A 20,138-nucleotide genomic window follows, 5' to 3' on the forward strand; every position below is an offset into this window, starting at 1 on the left:
TGCTCATGGCCCTGCAGCCACATAACCTCATGGTGGCCATAAGTTGTGTTTTAGGCTACCATTAAAAGAACATCTACTATTCAATTAATATGTTCTATGTCAGGCCCCACACTAAGTATTTTCCTTATATACATCCTGAATGACTTCCGATGATTATGCCATCACCTCCCAGCTGCTTCATTTGAACTGTTCTTGAGAGCAGGAGTCATACAACTGGATGCCTACAGAGGCCAGGCAGGAGATGGAAATGGGTGAAGTGGGCTTACGAAGGACTGGAGTGAACTGGAGAACATGTAGGGACCAACTGTGGCCATGGCCTCTGAGTGACTGGATCATCGGATTTTCTTAATGATATTAAAAAAAAAAAAAAACAACACTGTGGATTTTATATTCAACATCCTTATTTTTAAATCAAGGTCCAAGAAAACACATCTGCTAGCCAGATCTGGCCTGGAGCCACCAGTTTTCAACCTCTACTCTAAAAGGCTTCAGTTAAATGATCAGTTTCTTCAGAGTCCTCCATCCAGGCTAGTTCACATGACTATTAGCATATTAACATATGTGAGCTGAATGAATGAATGAAATAGCTTGTCATCTGGCTGGGAAGGCAGTGAGAGGATTCTCACAGATTACTGTCACCCTGAGATCTAGCCATTTATCCAGTTAGTCATCTATCAGTGCCTGCTATAGGCAGGCTTAGAGCAGCTGCCACCCAGTAGGAAAGCAGACCTGGCTGCCACTAACCTGACTAACTGGGACAATGCCGGGAACAGAAACATTACAGAGCAAGGGGGCTGCAGCAGGTCCAACACTTCTGCCCAGGGTGGTTAGGAAAGCATTTGCTAGGGAAGTGATATCTGAACTTGGTCCTGGAACGTGACAGGTTTGCAAGGCAGAGAAAGGGAGGGAAAACCTTCTACCCAGAGAGTACACCATGGAGTGAAAGCCCAGAGTAGATGAGCTCATATTTCAATGCCTGGAACACGGGGGAGAGGAGAGTGTGGTAGGAGGTAGACTGGGACTGTAAGAGATGAGGGGGCAGAGGAATCACGTGACAAAGATCCTCTGAAGGAAGGACACAAAGCAGAGAGACCCAGACACAGTCTATCCCTGTGTCCCCCTCCATGCGGACATTTCCTCTTCTCTAGGAGTTTCCACTGCTACCCCAAGACCCCAGGGCCAGATGAATTTAAACTGCTGCCCCTTCCCCAGGAGGCCCCAGGGAGAGGAGCCTGGGCCAGGATCAGGAAAAGCCACCAACTTCCAAACCAGGCTGCAGGAGCCCCGCGAGTCCGCAAGCCCATGCTCTCTGCAGGTGCCATGCAACACAGGCAGGGAGAGGAGGAGTCGAGTAAGACCAGACTGTCTGGCATCGCTTGACCTCAGGCAAGCAATGGGGTCACAGGGTTAAAACGCCAAGGAGTGCATGTTAGGGGTAAACCAAGATGGCAAACATGCGAGCACAGAACCATGCTGTTCTGCGGAGGGACAGTCATGCAACACGAGACAGAGCTTCAGGCTGAGGGGCTCTGGGCTGCAGGCTGGTGGCTCAGTCTTCTCACAGATGGCCCAGGGCCCTCTGAACATGCAGTGCCCGCCAGGCCCAGGTCTTCAGGATGCTCCACTGTACCTCAAACTGGGGCATATCTGGGGTGGCGCAGGCCCCTCGATCTGGGCTATCCTCGATGCCCCCAGACTCGTCTTCCTGGCTGGGGCCCCCCTTGCTGAGATCCCGGGAGAACACCAGGCCCTCAGTTTCGGAGTCGCTTTTGTCTCGGTCGAGCTCAGGCAGGCTGCGGGAGAAGTCTTCAAAGGCGCTGCCGTGGTAGTCACCAATGACCGTGAAGTCAACCTCAGCCTCCAGGCTGGATGTGGAGCTGACCGTGATGCTGGAGCACTTACGCTCAATCGCCAGGTGGTTGTCTTTCAGGAACACCGCGTCCCTCTCCTGGTCCTGGTCCTCGTCTCCCGTGTCACTCTCTGGGGCCTTGGGACGGGGCGGTTTGACCTTCTCCTCTGAGCCCTCCCTTAGCCCTGCTCTCTATGGCCAGATAAAAATCAAAGGAACAGGGGTGTGGGGTGGGAAGAAAGAGAGAGAGAAATCAAGATGGTGAATGACAGAAGAAACCCTGGGGCCATTTCAATGTCTCAAATAGAAGAGCAGGTCAGGAAACGAAAAACGCTCCGGGAAAGATTCCTTGGCATGACAACAAGCTTTAAAAAACCGCAAAGTTCTCAAGAGTGGGGAACGCTCCTTTCCGAGGGTCTCCCGCTGATGGCCAAAGCGAGTACAAAAGCAAACATCCTGCCAGTTCGTTCTGGACAGGAAGCCCCATCCAGGGTCTGGATCTGGGAGCTGATTAGAAGCGGCATTGTGCGCAAGGCAGGGATGGGAGCCTGGATCCAGGCCCATCCGTGCAGGTGGACATCAAGAGACAGAAACCAAGGAGGGAGACCCAGGGATTTAGGGAAACCCGGGACGGGGAGGCAGGGAGGCTGGAGCCAAGAGCTTTGAGAAACAAAGAGGAAGCCAACATGGTTTGTCAATTCCACTGAGTCTCTGTGGGAGGGATCAGCATCGTCTAGGGGGGGAGGAATAACAGGGGTTAATTCCTGGGAGCTGGGTGCTGCATCAGTTCAACCCTGAGCTCCATGAGGGGCCGGTGGGCAGGCCATGGAGTGGAGGTTCTAGTCCCATCAGTGTAATTGACAACAGCAGGCCAAGGAAACGCTGGAGGGGAACCAGCAACTCTTGTCCGACATACATACCTCTCAACTGGCCTGTCAGGGATTAAACACCACATGCACATTTTTGGCTGTTTCATGACGTTCTTTTTAAAGCCCAATCTAACACCCACCAAATATTTTTTAAAGTAGTTGGCTTCAGGTTCTAGAGATTCAGTGCACTTAGAGATTCACTTGCTAAACTTAACTTCCATTTTAGTTTCTGGAAGGTTGAGAGGTGTGAGGACACATTCCAGACAAGCGAGAGTTGAGCTGCCACAAGAGGCACTGCCCGAGCAGGTGGGAATCTAAGGCAGCGATGCACCCCGGCCAGGTGAAGATGACTGGGTCATCAGGGCACCAAGGGGCTGCAGAGACCTGAGGGCCCGAGGGGCTGGCGAATCTCAGGCGCCCCCCTTTTCCAGGGGGGTTTGCTGCTAAGCTGGTGATGTGCTTCTCTTCCCTGACCGCATCTCCGGATGTGTTCTGGATTAGAGAAGATAGTTAGTCTTAAGGAGGCAGAAAGGAACTTGGCAGTGGGACCAAGAGGGAACCAGAAGCGAAGGATGGAAACCTCTGGACTGTCAGCTTCCCCAAGGCAGGAGAGCCAGGGAAGGGAAAGGGTGAAGGAAGATCGTTGGACAAGCCAAGCAAAACAGGTAGGAGCCCAGCAGGTGGGGGCAGCAAGGCAAAGCAAGTGTGTAGTTTGCTGGTGGTGGTGCCAACCTTCTCCACAGGGGCTGTGTGACCCTCTGGGCACCAGGTCACACCACAAGCCGAGGGTCTCTGTGGCTAAGCTAACACAGGCCAACCAGATGAACCCATCATTCTGCCTGGGCTACTCTCAGGCTGGTTTAGGGGAAAGAACTCATAGGAATGGACAAGCAGCCTCTGATCGCAGTAATGATGAGGGGCCACTGAAACATGCTACTACGGAGCTACGCAGCATGCGGTCTACTCCCCCAGCTCGGGGGCAGCGGTGGGGGCAGGGGCTCACGTGGCCAGTTCCCCCAGTGGCTACCTCCAGCGCAGTTTCACAGCCTGAATCAGGGGACACGAGCTCGAGTTCTGTGCATCCTTCCTGTTGGGATGTGGTAGAAATGCCCTCCCTGAAGTGTCTGGCAGCCAGTGGCATCACTGAGGAATGGCTGGCTTTGGGGCCAGCAAAGTCCCCTGGGGACTGGAGCTGGACGAAGCCCAGATCCAAAAGCTTATTCCGCTGTTGCTCTACCTGACCCATGGAGGTCTCTGGAGACAACTCGTTTATTAGGGCCCTGGTTTCGCCTTGACTCACTCGGCGAGTTTCAGCTCCATGGGTCTCAAAGATCCGAATTTTATTGGCCACTGAGGTCTTGCTAATATCTTCCAGGGAGCCCTCTCGGCCCCCAGCCTGGAAGGAGGTCATCTCCCTTTGCTTCCCTGGAGGGAATACCAACGCCAGGGGTACAGCTCCCTCAGCTTCTTCAGAGACAACTCTGGGCTTTCTGCTGGCAATGGGAGGTGCCCTGCGCTCTCCTCTGTCCAGGGTCACGAACAGTCCTACGTGGTCCTTAGGCTCCGGGCTCTCTTTAAAAGGATGGGCATGTTTGAGAAAAGCAGGGGACTGTTCTCCAAAAGGATCCCCAAGGCGTGGAGGCTCCCCTGATCCACGAGGGACTGGGCTTGGAGAAGTTTCCTCTGGAGCTGCCTGAGCCTGAAAGGGACCAGGGAAGGCTGGGACGGGGGTGATCACCTCCATCTGAAGAAACGCTGAGGCCTTGCTGTCCTCCGTCACAGGGTCTCCTGTTTGTGTGTGAACCAGTCCCCTGTCTTGGGGCAGGAAGCTGCCTCTGTCCGGTTTGGCTGGCTTCCTGACATCATTAGGAGGGATGGACCGCGGAACGATGCAGGCTGGGAGGTCTGGGCGCATGCCTCCTCCTCTGTGAGGTGAGTGGTTCTTCCATCCTGCTGGGATATTTTTCTCAGCCTCTTCCGTCAAATCTCCACTCTTGGGGGTCTCTTCCTCTGTGCCTATGTTGGATGCTGGGTGGCTAAATTCTCTTTCCACCCCCCGCCTAGTTTCTTCCCAGTCCTCAGCAAATGTCTGCCCTGGAGAAGGTCCCTTACCAAGCTGCTCAACAAAGACCTCCAGGCCATCTGGTCTTCTGTGGCTCCCACGGATCCCTGCCCCTTCCTCTAAGGAGGCTGTGTGGGCTTCACTCTCTTCATCCTCATCCCTGCTGGAAGCTGCAGCAAAGCCCTGTAGGCCTGAGGAATTCCGCTCAGAGCTCTCTAGGAGCTTCTCTGGGAGCTCTATCCTGGTCTCGTCAACAGGAAGGGCATCCAGAGGTGGAGGGGGGACTTGGTCTTCAGAATCTTTCTCTCCATAGTTTAAATAGAAGCTCCGCTCTGCAAAGGAAGGTTCAGTTTCATCACTCGAGTCGGCTCTGGCTTCTGACTGGGCTGGGTCCAGTAGAAACGACTGGAGTCCTCCCTTGTCGGAGGCTGGAGAGGGGATCTCGGCCTCTGCTGGCCTGGCCCCTGACGCAGCAGATCTTCCACAAATCGGGATCTCCTCCAGCTCCTTCCTCAGTTCCATCTGGCCCTCCAGCTGACCACCTGAGATCCAGCGCTTCTTGATGGTCGCCTCCCCAGTGCCCACCCTCAACTGGGAGCCCTCAAGGAGATTTTCTGCCAGTGTGCAGCCTGCAGCCAGAGAAGGCCCTCCTGGGCCTTCCCTGACCCAGGGGCCTTCCTCCAACACTGACTCGAAGTCTTCAGGGCTTGCAATCATCCTTCCTTGTTGCTGGGTCTTTGCTCTTCTGACTCCCACCATTTCTTCTGTGGCCACTTCAACTTTGAACTTGTCCACCAGGATGTTTACCTTGGAGAGTCTGCCATCAGCAAGGATATTTGTGAGGCCTGCCTTACTTTCTTCCTGCTGCGTGGTGGCCGCTTTTAGGAGACTGAGTTCTTCTGGCCTAGTGTACTCTCTTTCTATAAATACCCAATGCTCTGAACCCTGTGTTTCAATTGGAGCAAGAAGAGTTAACATGAAATATAGGCACATGAAAAACAGGTCACTGTTTCCTGTGCAAGAAGGGACCAACCTACCACCAAAAGTTAACATGTCCCCAGAACTGGCTGGGGGGAGAAAGGCGTGACAATGCTAGTCAGCCTCATTAAGGCTACCCTTCCCGTCAAGGCACCCAACAAATTATTTACCAACTCCCCTCAACCACTACCCCAACTTGGTAAAATGGAATGGGGTCTCATGCCCTCCCCATGTTTAATCATGGGACAATGGAGATCCACAGATGGGCCAGGACTCTTCCTCTTCCTTTTTTAATAATACAATTGCCACTGTCAGAGGAGAAAGTAACTTACATCACATGGAGTCTTTGAAGGTTAGAACAAAAAGAACTCCTAAGAAATCTTCTAGTCCAATTTCCTCATTGTGCAAATGTGTAAACTGAGGCCTAGAGAATGTCAGTGACTTACCCAAGGTCACATTTAGTTCATGGTAGAGTCAAGAAAAGAGTGCTTGATTTTTGATTCCTAAGATCCTTGCTGACTTATCTCACAACCTACAGAATACGGATCCCAGTTGTGATCTAATGTCAAGAGGGAAAGCACTGAATTAAATTCCACAGGCTACAGCCTAAAATCTGACTTTTCTGCAAGAGTTCCTGGGAAGGAAAGAGATTAGAATGGAAAATGCCAAATGCGCAGCTCAAGTCAGTGCCAGTCACCACAATGGCTTGAACAGCTTGAATTTTGTAGGGTTCATTCCCAGGGAAAAGAATACCAAAGCCTATTCTTGGAGAATTCTACACAAAATCCACAGAAAGAGTAGAAAAGGGCTGAACAGAAGACATCATGGAAGGAAAAGATCTAAAGACCCAAGTATCTATCACCTGTCAAAAGCACCAACAAGAGGGTAGCAGTGTCAAACTGTCGACAAAACAGCTTTCAACATCCTTCCTACAGTCCGTCAAACAATACTTAGGAGGGAATGATGGACTTCAGAATCATTAAAAAAAAGCAAGAAGGCCACTGGAATTCTAATGTTGCAGCCAAAGAATACGTTCTTCACATAAAGTCTCAATGGAAGTCCAATATGTAACCCAAATACAGGCTGCCATGTTTAAGGGGGAGGCCTCGGCTGCCCTAGTGTCAAGGTATCACCCTCCTTTGAAACCACTGCTCTGACTCAAGCCTCTTATGGTACAGATGTGGAAACTGAGGCCTAGAAAAGGTAAGTACCATGTCCAAGGTCAGAGAGTGAGCTAGGGGAAAAGGCAGGCCTAGAATCCAGTCTCTGACTCCAAGTTCTGGGAAGTGCCTCCATGGTAAGATGTGCCAGAAGCTGCTCCCAACAGGAGGGGAGAGATTTATATGACCGGACTCTGACTCAGGTTACGGCCTGATGAAGAGTCTGTCAGACCCCATTAGATCTGAAGGATTCTGAAAGATCAGGGAGCGCTGTAAACTCTCACCTCCACTCCCTCAATCCATGCTAGCAAAATCTCCATGGTTCTCAGGGAATGAAACTTCATTGAAAGAGTCCTGTCCCATCTGTGGATCCTGCCAACAGGTAAGAGAGACAAGCGGAAGGTAGAAGGCCCATGTGTAGATTTCTGGGATTTTACTGCAGGTTGCTAAGTCTCAGGACAATACCATGTGAACCATCCCAAAGAAAAGTGCTTCAAGAGCCTATAGAAGCCAGGTCTCTTTTCTCTTCTACTGAGGAAGGAGGCACCCTCAGTGGCCCCCATTTCAGCGTGTAGTGACATCATCAGCCTGGCAATGGTGGCCACAGATGGTCAATGAGACCCCTTCTGGAATATTCTTGCCCCAAGTCTAACCAAAAACTAGTTTCTAGAAACTAGAAGCCTAGAAATTAAGCTGAGTGGGGTGGGAACTAGCACAGTATAGAAAGAAAAATTCTGCAGAAAGGAAAAAGGAAACACATACTTATATTTAGTTAATCTGTGCCAGGCAATGTCAGATTAAATTTAATCCAAACGGTGATGTGGAAAGCAGATACTGTTACCCTTATTTCAGAAGGGGAAACTGAGGTTCCCCAGAGGGGAAGTGACTTACACAGATCACAGAGTGAGCAGTGAGGGAAAAAGAGGTTCTGCTTTTAACAAGTGAAAATCCTGAAAAGAAAAAAAAAGACTTGAGAGCAAAAAAGAGAGAACTTCACTGGCACGAAGGCACCGGTAGGACTGCACCTGTCTGAAAGCTGTTCTGACCCTACTACACAAGGCAGATGGGACGTCTGGTAGCCCTGTCGCCATTCTTTCCACAGAGCCAGGGGACCTGCAGTGCCTGTTCAGAGCGCCCCCTGCTATCAGCTGGAAGTACTGCGGCAAGGAGCTGAAGCTGTAGAAGGAAACGGAGCCAGTTCTGTTCCCACCCAAGCCATGACAGGGAGAAAATCTCCCACCAGGCAGTTCTGTGGTCTCTGGGCTGTTGAGTCCCCACCTGGGGCTTTGGGTCACATTCTGGGCCCTGCTCTTTACAGAAGACACCCAGAAGAGGGGATGCAGGACAAGAAGCCCTCTAGAAACCACAACCTGGGAGAAACCTTTGAAGAAAGGAGGAGTGTTCAGGGGGAGAGGAGGTGCTTAACTCTGAAGGACTGTCCTGGAGGAGGATGCAGAGCAGATCTAAGGACAGCAGGGGGCAGAGCAAGGCCCACAGACAGGTAATCCAGAAGGGCAGGTTTTAATTCAACATGAACACTTCTCAACAGATGACTGAAGACAAAATGGTCTGCTGATATGATATGGTATGGTCGGAATGATAAGAGCCCCCTCTGTGGAAGGAGCTGGAATGGACGATTTGCAGGGATGCTGATGAAGGGCGCGTGTTGCCCACCACCCCTGCTCCGGAGTATGGGCACCTGTCCTTGGCTCTAGGAGCAGCTCTGTGCTCCAGGGCATCACTTTTTCCCTAACCTTGGGATGCTGACTCCTGTCCGACTTCTGGTAGTTGTTTTAGTTTCACATTGAAGAAAACTTCGGACAGGAACTGTGATTTCTGTTTTACCACCTATGTGCTGACTTCTGTCTCTTTTAGAGTTTCAGCACATTTTTCAGCAGCTAGAAATTTTTTCCATGGGAATTTAAAAAGGGAGATGCCCTCATATGTACTTTTTGGGAGATGCCAAAAGGGGAGGGCCAGATATCAGGGAGAAGGAAGTTCCACCCAGATGATTGGTCAGTACCTCCCAATCCTCATGGTCTATGAGCTCTTGGCAGGGAGGAAGATACAGTGCCACCCCCCACTCCCTGGGCCTGGATGCCATGCCTAGCGGGACTTAGGAGCCCTCCCAACCTCCCCGCTGCCATCCTGGGCACAGAAGTGATGCTCTCCTCATTAGAACACTTGCCTGGCCAACATCTCTTCAACCCCAAGGAATCTCCTTGGAGCCAGATGCCCACTTTTGTCCGCCTGCCAAGAGTTTAGAGAAGACGAAGGCGGAGGATGAATGAGAAGCCATCCCCTAAACAGCCACTGTTACACCTTACTCAGGCTTCTGAACAGAGAAAAGACTTCAGGGCAGAAGGCATTTAGGTGCCATGTCCCCTGATCCCAAGCTTAGACATCAGAGCCTGCCTGTAAAGTCAGGAGGGCCCAAGAGAAGGAGATCATTTCAGCCTCTTCTTTGAAGCCAGAGCCAGACTCAGACTATCCTGTCTTCTCAGAATATGGTCTCAGTCTGATTCCTGAAAAAACAATGGATGAGGGAGGGGCTGGCCCTTTATGGATCCCTGGGATGGGGACAATCACTTGTCACAGCATGGGGATACAAGGGCTACCCATTGCTTCCACCTGCATGGCAGAGCCTGGTCCACCCCCCTCACCCCAGAGAAAGGGTTTTCTTGAGACCATTAGAGTGGCTGTGTGTGGGCGGGGAAGTGCCGACAGTAACCTCAGGAGACGCTGCGAGGCTTTTCTGAGTGAACACTTCCCAGCCTGTGGCCGTCCCAGGCTCAGGTGCCAAGTCCTGCGGAGAGGTGTCCTGGGTCCTCCGGGACTGCAGGGGAGGCCCAGGGCCGGAGGAAAGGGAAAGAGGGAGGAAGGGAAGGAGAGACAGAGATAGGAAAAGTGGGAGAGAGAGGAAGCAGGAGAAACACACACACAGAGCCTGTAAATAGCCCAGCTTTGTAAATCCCACACCCTCAGGGTTTGTGGCTTAGATCAGGAAGGAGCCAGTGGGGCAGGAGAGAGAGGAGCTGCCCCTTGTGGCCCTTTAAGGGAGGAAGGCCCACAGTCAGCGGCCAGCCAGCACCTTGGCTTTGGACCTTTTTCTCACTGCTCTCATTCAAGAGGATGTGGAACCATACCACTCTCACTCCAGAGACTCTTAATCGAGAGGCTGGGGAGCCATACCGCTCAGACTCTGATCCCAAATCTGCCCCGGGTGTCTTTGGTTTAAGCAATGGTTCAATCCTGCAGTTTGGGTCTTAGCCCTTCATAAAGTTATCTTTGAAATGAAAACCTGGGTTTGGGAAATGGGAACTCTTCTTAAAATTTGGAGCCCCTATTTTGATTTAAGTTCCCCCTGTCTTCCCCTTGGTCCAGATGAGGCCCAACAACATATGAGGAAGCTACTAGGACCTCTCTGATGACACACTCTTGCAGGAGAGCCCCCACAAAGTCTGTATTTGGATCAGGGATTCCAGTCACCATCGGCAATGGCCCCATAACCATACAGCACTTTGCAGTTTCTAAAGTGCTTTTATACCCACTGTTTCACTCAGCGTTCCTAGCAACCCTATGGAATGGCAATTTTGGTCCCACTTTAGATGGGCTGACTAGGCTGTGAGGCTCAGAGAGGTATTGTCACCCACCCAACAACCCAGTCCAGTCCTTGCCTACAGCTTCTCCCCATGTCCCAAATCTTCAAGGGCCTCTAAATGCCAGTGGGGCCTGCTAAATGGTTCATAGCTCCAAGCTGAGCTCCTGGAACAGAATCCCTTCCAGCAGGTGGACTACACTTCTTGGAGCAACAGTGAGGGGCAAGGGTTGGAACAGATTCCACCTTTTAGGAAGACCCATCTCTAGCAGTTCCAGCTATTACCAGCAGGTGGGGCACACTCCCAAGCCAGGCTGCTCTGAGGCACTTGGAAGCTCCATAGCCCAGATCCCCAGGGCTCATGGGGCCCTCCTCTGCTGGAGTCCCACCCTTTCAAAGCCATCTATCCTCACCCACAGCCAGGCCACTCTGGTCAAGTCTCTCAGGGCAAGAGGAGTGGGGCATGTAACTGGATCACCAGACCAGCTCCCATGGCCCAGGCCAGAATCTTCAGGGTCTCATTTGCGCCAGGGATGATCACAGAGGTCCTCAGTAGATGCAGATTTGCCCTCCTTCCATGGCACTGAACTTAAAGACCCTCAAAGCATCCCTAATATTGTGAATCACCAGCCAGGAAACTACAGGCCAGCAGCCTCACTGGACGAGGCCCTCTGTTATCTGGCATGTCAAGGCCATATGGGGAGTGCTAATTCAATCAAATGTTTACTTATTAGATCATGACTGCATCACCAATTTTCAAAGCATTAGAGAGCAGTACATTCACAGTGGACTCTATCCTGGTCTTCACAAGATTTGGTCTTGCTCTCAGGCAGCTTTGATTTAATAGCAGATACAATGGCCTGGGACACAAGAAAATCAGGGTCTGGTCCCTCTTCTATCAGCTATGACACTGAACAAGTACTTCCATTCTGGGCCTCAGTGCCCCATCTGTAAAGAGATGACCCTGAACCAAGTAGGTTGAGAGTCCTTCCAACTTTAAAAGGGGTTCTGATTTGAAATTAGCCCCAGGACTCTCAAAATGAAAAAGTAACTCCTACTGAGCATCTAGGGACTCTACCAGTCCCTCCATGGTTGATTTTCCTGGCTCCTCACAACATTCCTATGAAGTAGGTACTTTTATTATCTCTACCTAATGGAAGCTCAGAGAGGTTAAGTAACAAGCCCAGAGTCATCCAGCTAGCAGGAAATCAGAGTCAGAATTCAAACCCAGGTGGTGTAAGTCTAGATCTGTTGGGTTTGAGACAAGTAAGCAGCAGGCTAGAGAGAAAACACCTAAGTATAAATAGGGGTTAAATATTGCCAAGATTTTGCAGTGCTAAAAATAATAGCTGGGATTATAAATACAGGAATTCTCAAGGTCCTATCTTTATCTCTTTTTCATTTGAGAAAACATCCCATGTTTTCCACTCTGAAAGACAGGTGGGTGTGGGATCCTTTTCTGAAGCAAGAGGCGCAGGTCTGATTTTTTTGGAGGATTCGTTCCCTCTAGTGGGCTCCAAGGATCCTTCCAGGAGGGAACACCCCCCCACACATACACACACACCCCACACACACACAGCCCATCTGTGTTTTCACAACAGGCGCTAAAGGATCTGGTTACTGGATACAACTACTGGGATTCTCAAAGTTTAGTGTGCATGAAAATCACCTGGGGCACTTGTTTAAAATGCTGATTCCAAGGCTCTATCTCCAAATATTCTGATTCTGTTGGTCTGACATGGAGCCCCAGAACCTACATTCCTAACAAACACCCCTCTCCATTGTACTCCGGCTGATGGAAGGGGAATACACCAAGCCACAGTGTCTTCTGAGTTTTTCAAGGTGGTCCCTGGGGCCCAAGGATTCCAAGATACAGTGAATTTGTCTTTCCCAGCCTACCCCCACCCCCATCCCCATCAGCACCTTGTGCAGCAACTCGAGGAGGCATACAGGTGAGAAGGATGAGTGTAAGTCAGTGCAGAGCAACCTTCCCAACCCTCTTTACCCAAAGCCCCTGTTGAGGGGTTCAGGGTGAGACCTACCTCATTGGCTTTCTCAGGAGTGCCCTTGGGGGAGGGGGAGGCGGGCGAGGAGGGCAGCCTGCGCTCCCGTTCCCAGTCTCGATCCCGGTGGATCAGTTTGCTGTTGGGTTCCTTCAGGGTCCTCTTGAGCTCATTTATGCTGGCCTGGTGCTTGAGCAAGACATCTTCTGGCTTGTCTAAGAACTAGGGGTGGATGGAGAGGGCAGTGGGTGTTAGAGGAACAGCTCCAAGCAGGGGATGCAGGGCACAGTGCAAATGGTAACCATGGCGGTCGCTGCCCTACATCAGCAAGGTGATTCCCATCCAGGACTCCGTCTCACCCTCACTGAACCCCATGAACCAAGGGGGGCAGACATGATTAGCCCTGACAGGTGCACAAAGCACCTAAGATTAAAAAGAGGATCAAAAGGCACTTAAGATTAAGAAGAGGAGGCTTCTGGCCAAGCACCACCTTTTCTTTCCCTTTGCCTGGTTCCCGGCCTCAAAACCAGCAAGGTAACTCAAATCCCATAAGATGGGGTGAGTTTCCACTGGTGCTGTGCACCAAGTCTCAACTGGGCATGGAGGTGACTTTCTTCTGGTTACAACCAAGGCACAGTGAGAACTGGCCAACCCTGTTCACTGGGCTGCTCTGGTCCACTCCCTGGCCTCCGGGGCACCTGGTCCCTTCCAGCCAAGACTTGGACCATTGTGCTTAGCAGGACCCTCAGTCTAGGCCCCTCTTAGCCCAACAGGTGAGTTGCTCAGGCCCTAGGGGGCTTAGCATGCAGATACTCCTTAAGCCAGGGATACCCAGAGATAATATACCCAGAAATATATACCCAGAAATAATGAGCCACAGGAGCCAGGAAAAGATTGTGTTCAGCATTCTCTACTGTGAGCCACTACTTTTCCTAATCACCCAGGATTTTCTGGATACCTGGTGGATACCAACTCCTCAAGAGCAGACAGGGTAAGATATGGCTAGATAGACAAAGTAGGGTGCTGTGGGTATTCAAGAGATTAGGAGAAATGGAGACCAGGAAGAAGAGAGGTAAGGCTGGGCACAAGAACTGATCTGGGTATAGCTGGAGTCTTAGATGTGTCCCCCATTAAACTGCCAAGTTTGAGCTCAAGCCAGTGCAGCATGACAGAGTAATCCACCTCAAGGTCAAGTGAGGATCAGCCTTTGCACAGGAGCCAGTAGGCCTACTTTTAGGGGTGGGCTGTTAGCTCAAGCATCTTTATCTGCAAGGCTGTTTTAGGATTCATGTCAACTCAATTCAGGACAAGAAATGAACAATCTCAGCTTATTATAAAGTCAGATCAGCTGATTCTGGAAGAATTACCTGGAAGGCAAGCTTGCCCTTGGACAAGGCTAAAATCTTCCCCTGGGCTTATCTCTGGCATCCAAGGATCCACTATGATTGACTCATGAGTTAGGAAGGAAATTGATGCCACTGAGGCTTCTGTTTTCCCTCCAGACATCTGTCTGTACTTCCAGTATCCCTTCCTGAGCTGAACTGCCTCAGAACAATGTTTGAGAAGTCAAACCCGACAGGGTTTGCACAAAGCAGTGGGCTATGAGCTGCAATGGACCCAAGATGTGGCTTGTGACCTATCCTGAACCTGCCACACTGGCTCTGTGGGCACATAGCATTCCTGAAGACAAGAGAGAGGGAGCAGTGGAACCCTGCGATCCTTGATTAGGGTTAAGGGCTTTGGGGAAACCTAGTCCACATGTCTTGCTGTGCAGATGGGGGACTGGGGCCTCCAGCGGCTTACCCATGACCCTCAGAGAGTCAGGCTGAAACCCAGTTTGTGGGACACCAAGGCCAGGCTCTTACGCCCCAGCCCCTGTCCTCTCCCTCAGGGCCTACAACAGACTGGCTTCTAGAGTAGTACAGTTTCAGATGAAGAGTTGGGGATTGTGTCAAAGGAAAGGTGAAGTCCTTAACACAGAGGATAAGTCCAAAGAAGCAACGGAAAGGAGAAGGAAGAGGACAGAGAAGAGAAAAGAAGAGGCTCTCCACAGAGCTGGAGCAGCAAGCTCCACCCAGAGGGAGGGAAGCTGGAGTGTGAGAAGGCCAGAAGCATCCTGAGGCTCCTCCCTCCCCACCCCACCCACATTCCCACATCTGGTTGCCAACAGATACAAAAAGAAGCTTGGGGGGAGGACACAGAGGACACAGAGGAGGTGGAGGCATGACCAGTGGTATGGAGGAGATGAGTCTGAGGAAGGGTTCGGGTGGGGGTGGGGGAGATGAGACCAACGAAAGCATGGAATGGACTGGAAGAGCTGGCAGACACAGGCCGGATGGTCAGCAGTTGGGAAGCAAGCATGGGGTGGTAGGAAGAGGCAGAGTGTGAGGCTAGGTAGAAGGAGGGAGGGGGAAGCAGTTGGTTAGGGGGTAGTCTGAGCAAGGAGCTGGATAGTGGAGGGAGAGAAGGAAGGGTGGTTGGGGAGGGAGAGGGGGCAGGAGGAGGGAAGAGCCGTAGTGGGGGGAGGAGTATGGCCGAGGAACAGAGGCAAAGCTGAAGCTGAGATGGTACCAGGACATAAGCCTGGGGTGGACTGTGGGATGGTGACAAATGAGCTGGGGATACGAATGGCTGGGTGAGTGGTGACAGGTCCCATGCAGTACCTCCTGCTTGTGTCTTGGCGTGGTTTCCTGCTCCGGCTAGCGAGAGGCGGGAGAAGGAGAAGGAACCAGCAGGGTCAGTAAAGCAAATGGATTAGAGGCACCGCAATGGCCCCTGGCCAGATCTGGTGCAGCAGGTAGCCCAGAGGGTTCTTTCCTGAGGAGCAGGGGCCAGGGAAGCTGGTGGGCCACCCAAGGGGCAGCGAGGTAGCCAAAGGTGTGGGGTGTGAGGCAGGGTGCTGGCCCGGGGAGGTGAAGAAGGGGGTGGGAGGACTGGGGGCAAAGCAGGCAGTCACACTCAGTAAACAGGACATGAGGGCTCTGGGCATTCATGCTTCTTGCCGTCAGCATGTATGTTCAGGGGCCTGTGCTCCAAGCTACAACTGCATGACGGAAATACGCTACACCCATGTGTGCACATGCCCGTGTGCATGCTTCTTGCATGTCTGGGTGCATGACCCTACTCTGAGAGGGGTAAAAAACTGTGAGTGAATGCATGCCCACTGGAGGCCATGCGTGCCTGCAGGAGTGTGTGCACAAGTGTGTGGGAAATGCATGGGGCAGCAGGAGGGGACATAATTGAACCTCATCCTTGTGAAGGCCTACAGGGACACCCCATCATGCTCTGGGGAGGAAGGGGCCATGCAAACCCAAATCGCAGTCAAAGGGGAAAATTAGGAGTGGGCAAGGGGAGGCTGAAGTCCTCTAGGGGACAGAGTGCCCCTGTGGGGAAGCAGGACAAAAGGAGGGGAAGGGGGCAGCGTGCCTACCACCCAACACCAGGGGATGTCAAGGTATTGGGCAAGGCCCTGTCCATGGTGCATCCCATAATGAGGGTGCTCGGCCACAGCTGGAAATACCTCAAGGCCAAGGCTGAGGCTAGACCCAGAATCAGCCTCCTGATCCCCAGGTCAGAGGGTATGAGAAAGTCAGGCTCCTACCTTTAGCTCCTTGATCTTGGTGGGAGTCCTGACCTCTCCCTCCTCGGCCTCTGACCGCCTACCCCCAGACTCGCCATCCTCCTCTTGCTTGTCACCATCGGGTCCTGCGTCATGGTTCTCACTAACCGAGGCTGGGCGGGAGAACTCCGCTAAAATGGGCAGAGATGGCCAGGTGGCCTTGTGAGACCTCTCCCGGGGGGACAGACAGGGAGCCAGCCCTGCCAACCGCCCAACCATGGTTGGAGTGGAGCACAGACATCCACATCTCCAACAGGTCAGGGATAAGTACAGGGGAGGTAGCCGTGTCCAGTCATGAGGATGGTACGAAGCAGAGCTGCCTCCCAGCCCCAGACCCCCTCCTGACTTCTATGGCACTAGAGCCCAGGTTTAATTCTCAAATCCATCTCTTCTTGGCTGTGTGACCTTGGGTAAGTTATACAACCTCTCTGGGCGTCAGTTTCCTCATCTATAAACAATACTTATTTCAGACAGCTGAGGGAAGGAATGAATAAACTAATGTGTGTAAATACTTAGAAGACAGACTGGCACAGAGTGAGCCAATTCAACCAATGTTGGACCACAAATGTTGATGTTTTTGTTGTGGTGGTTGTGACAGAATACTCACTTGACCATTATTTGGCAATACATAGATATTGTGAGATTAGCTTTTACTACTGAAAGCTAAAGTCCCGAGATTTGCAAATAATTTGGCCTCTTTATAAATTAGGGAAAGTTCAGAGGGATCCCTGCAATAACATCTTTCTCACTCACTGGCATTCCAAAGTACTTTTCTGAACAGGAAAGAAAGGGATGGAATTAGAGGCTTTACACTAGGCACTGGACATAATCCAGACTATGCCCATGGATTATGTCTTGGTGGGAAACAATGCCTGGAAAACACTGAATTGAAATGACCATGGCATGGATTATCCTTGGGGCTGGCCTAAATTAAAAGAGAATAATTATTCTTTCTATTCACATATACTCACTTCGCAAAGTGCCCTTTTATGCACACCATCTCATCTGATCCGCACAATCCTCTGTGTTGATGGCTAGAATGGGAATCACTTTCCTCACTTTACAAAAGATAAATTGAGACTCCAAGAGGGGAAAGTTCCCACTGGTGACCTTTCAGTGAATCAGGACAAAGACCTAGGTCTCCTGGTTTAGAGTTCAGCCTTCTGGTCCTCCAGAGGGATGTAGGAGAGGATGAGCCTCACCAGCTCTAGACCAATCTTTGCTGCCCTGCACAATCTGGGCTTCATGTAGGAAGCTGCAGGGGAAAAATAAAGGGACTGTACTTTCCCTTTGCATAAATGTTAGCTCTCAACCCTTACTTAGCTCTCCTCCCACTCAAGGAGAAGAAGGAGCTTCCTCAGCCTCAAATGGACCTTTGAAAAACTTCATGTCCTCTGAACATGGTCAGGGAGTCCTGGGACAGGTCTCACTTCACACTGCAAGAAAAGTATCAGACTCTCCTGATCACCTGGAAAACTCCTAGGTATCCTTCAAAACCCTGCCCAGTTGACACCCTCCCTTCAAAGCCCTTTCTGCCCCTCCTAGACAGAATTAATCCCTCTCTCCTATATTCTGTTTTGTGCTCTGTATTCTGTATATACTTCTCCCATGGCTTGAATCACATTATATGCCTACAAACCTAGCGTTCTATGGGCTCCTCCAAGGAAAGGGTCATACTTATTCTAACACTTGCAAAATATTTGTTGAGCAGAACTGGCTTGCCTAGAGCAGAACTAACTACCCCAGTGTGTCCTGGGAATAACCACTGTTTCCCCAGGCAAGTCCCTACCCCTTACCTTAACCTACCCTCTGCAAACCTAAAAGCAATAATAATTTATTATTGCTACAACAAACAATAAACCATTATTGGGTATAATTTATTAGGTCCTTCTATGTGCCAGGAACTTTTTGAGGGGTTGTAGAGGCATGACCATATTTAGTTCTCCCTATAACACAACTAAGTATGTATTACTTATTTTGAAGAAGAGGAAATAGGCACAGGGCAGTTAAGCTCTAGACCTTCCAGCCATTCATGTATGGATATTTATGACCACTTCCTGGCCTGCAGAGCAGCTGGTGAGTACGAAGGCTGAGATTTGAACTCAGATTTGCTTAACTGAATCTCTCCAATGCCCATGTGGCCTCTGAACCTCTCCTACAAACTTCAGTGTGCATATCCTGGGGAGAGTCCTTGGCCAAGGCCCAGGAATCTTCATGTTTAACCAGCTTACAGGTGATTCTCTTGCAGGTGGTCTGTGGGCCATGTTTTGAGAAGCCCCAGTCGGCTGGATACAGGACAATGTAGGGCCAATTCTCACTGATATTAAGGGCACCTGTCAGCCCAACAGGAATAGGGCAGTGGAGAGCACCATGTGGTTAGATGTCGATCAGTTCACTGGAACAAAAAGAATGACTGAGAACAACCAACCCCTCAGCCTCCCATCAGGTAAGGCATCACCAGTCACATTGCACATTGCAGTCACAATATACCATTCTCCTCGGCTGACAGTCTGTGAATCACTAAGCATCATGGGTGGGGGGCCAGAAAACCATATGGCTGAACCTGCAACCCCAAAAGGCCACGACTCCGGGAAGTTGCGGGAAGTCCAGAGAGTGGCAACATCATATTCCAGCGAGAGTGATGCTGTAGCCTAGGCGAAACCACCAGGAGCTGCCCAGGTGCATGCACCAGGGTCTCGGGCCACCAGGCTTGCTGCAAATCAATGTGTGAGGTGTCCACCACTGTCACTGCTCATTCTGCAAAAGCCGGTGTGCCCCCACTTCCCACTAAATGCCACCCCTTTCCCATCTCCCATTTGGGGCATACCTCCATCAAGGCTGCGGGACATGGTGTACCGTTTGCTGGAGGAACGCTCAAAGAAGGGCGCGGGCCGATCAATGAGGGCGCTGGCCTGGCGGGTCTGTGCCTGGGTCCTCCCACTATACCGGAACTTGGAGCCCATCACCAGGAAGCCCTTGGGTGGGGGCTCAGGTGACACCAGCCTGCAGTGGAGTGAGGAGGTGAGGAGGGGGATCGGACCTACGTTGTCAGGCCCAAGGCTAGACCACAGCTGGCCTTTCATCCCACTGTCCCACAAGCTACAAGTCAAAGTGGTCCATAACGGGAGAGACTTGGGTAAAGGGGCTTTCACGGAGTCCCTCCGAGTTCCTTCTCCTGCTTCCCCCCCTCACAGAGCATACGACCCCAGGGTCAGGCTCACCGGAAGAATGTGTGGTGCTCGATGCAGACCTTCCACAGCCTCTTGGCTGACCGGTGGTTTGGGAGTTTAAAGCCAATTGTGCTCTCAAACTGCTCGTACTGCGAAACCAAAGAGAGTGGGTTAGAAGCAAGGCCTGGGCTCTCGTGCTGCTGGTCCGTCCTTTCTGAACCTCTTCTCAGGCATGTGCGACTCTAGCCTGTTCATTCATTTACTCAATAAAGTGGACAGAACCCTTACTCTGTGACAAGTCCTAAGCAACAGAGACAGCATGGTGACCAAGACAGAAGATTCTTGGGGACAGGGAAGGGGGATGCTCTGATAACAAATTAGTAAACAAAACCACTTTAGACGCTGATGAGGGAATGAACAGAGATGTGTGATGTGACAGAATACCTGGGCAGGTGTGGGGATCAGGATCTGTCCTAGAAAGGGTGACCTGGGAATGCCCTCTAAACAAGCGATCTTTGAGCAGACATCTGAAGGATGGGAAAGGAACCCACTATGTGAGAGAGAATTTCAGGTAGAGAGAACATCAAAAGCAAAAGGCTGGAGGCAGGAAAGATCTTGGCTCATTCTAGGATGTCAGGTAAAGCCAAAGGGGCTGGAGCACAGTGCACATGGGACAGAGATACATGGGAGAGGTAAGTGGCCACACCTGGAGTTCAGAAAGTAGCCCATGAGCCAGAGAGCTCTTGAAAGATTTAAGGTGGGAGAGTGAGCGGGGAGGGAGGGGGGTAGTAGTAATCTCATTGCATCAGACATGACCTGATGAAAGGGAC

At 51.3% G+C, this 20,138-nt stretch overlaps 1 protein-coding gene across 1 annotated transcript in view; it reads right to left on the minus strand.

Moving 5' to 3' along the window:
- EPB41L1 (erythrocyte membrane protein band 4.1 like 1) overlaps positions 1 to 20,138 on the minus strand; it is a 58,997-nt gene that overhangs the window by 24,223 nt on the left and 14,636 nt on the right. Inside the window, exons 9-12 of the mRNA XM_047068903.1 lie at positions 19,360 to 19,457; positions 18,966 to 19,141; positions 16,121 to 16,269; positions 12,559 to 12,741 (exon numbers count right to left, since the gene is read on the minus strand). Of these exons, the coding sequence (XP_046924859.1) occupies positions 12,559 to 12,741; positions 16,121 to 16,269; positions 18,966 to 19,141; positions 19,360 to 19,457 (606 nt within the window). The remainder of the gene's footprint in view (positions 1 to 12,558; positions 12,742 to 16,120; positions 16,270 to 18,965; positions 19,142 to 19,359; positions 19,458 to 20,138) is intronic.

The sequence above is a fragment of the Lynx rufus genome, unplaced genomic scaffold (genome assembly GCF_022079265.1).
Source record: "Lynx rufus isolate CCGP_SWC_20201006 ecotype Redwood Valley unplaced genomic scaffold, mLynRuf1.p SCAF_8, whole genome shotgun sequence".
NCBI classification, from domain to species: Eukaryota; Metazoa; Chordata; class Mammalia; order Carnivora; family Felidae; genus Lynx; species Lynx rufus.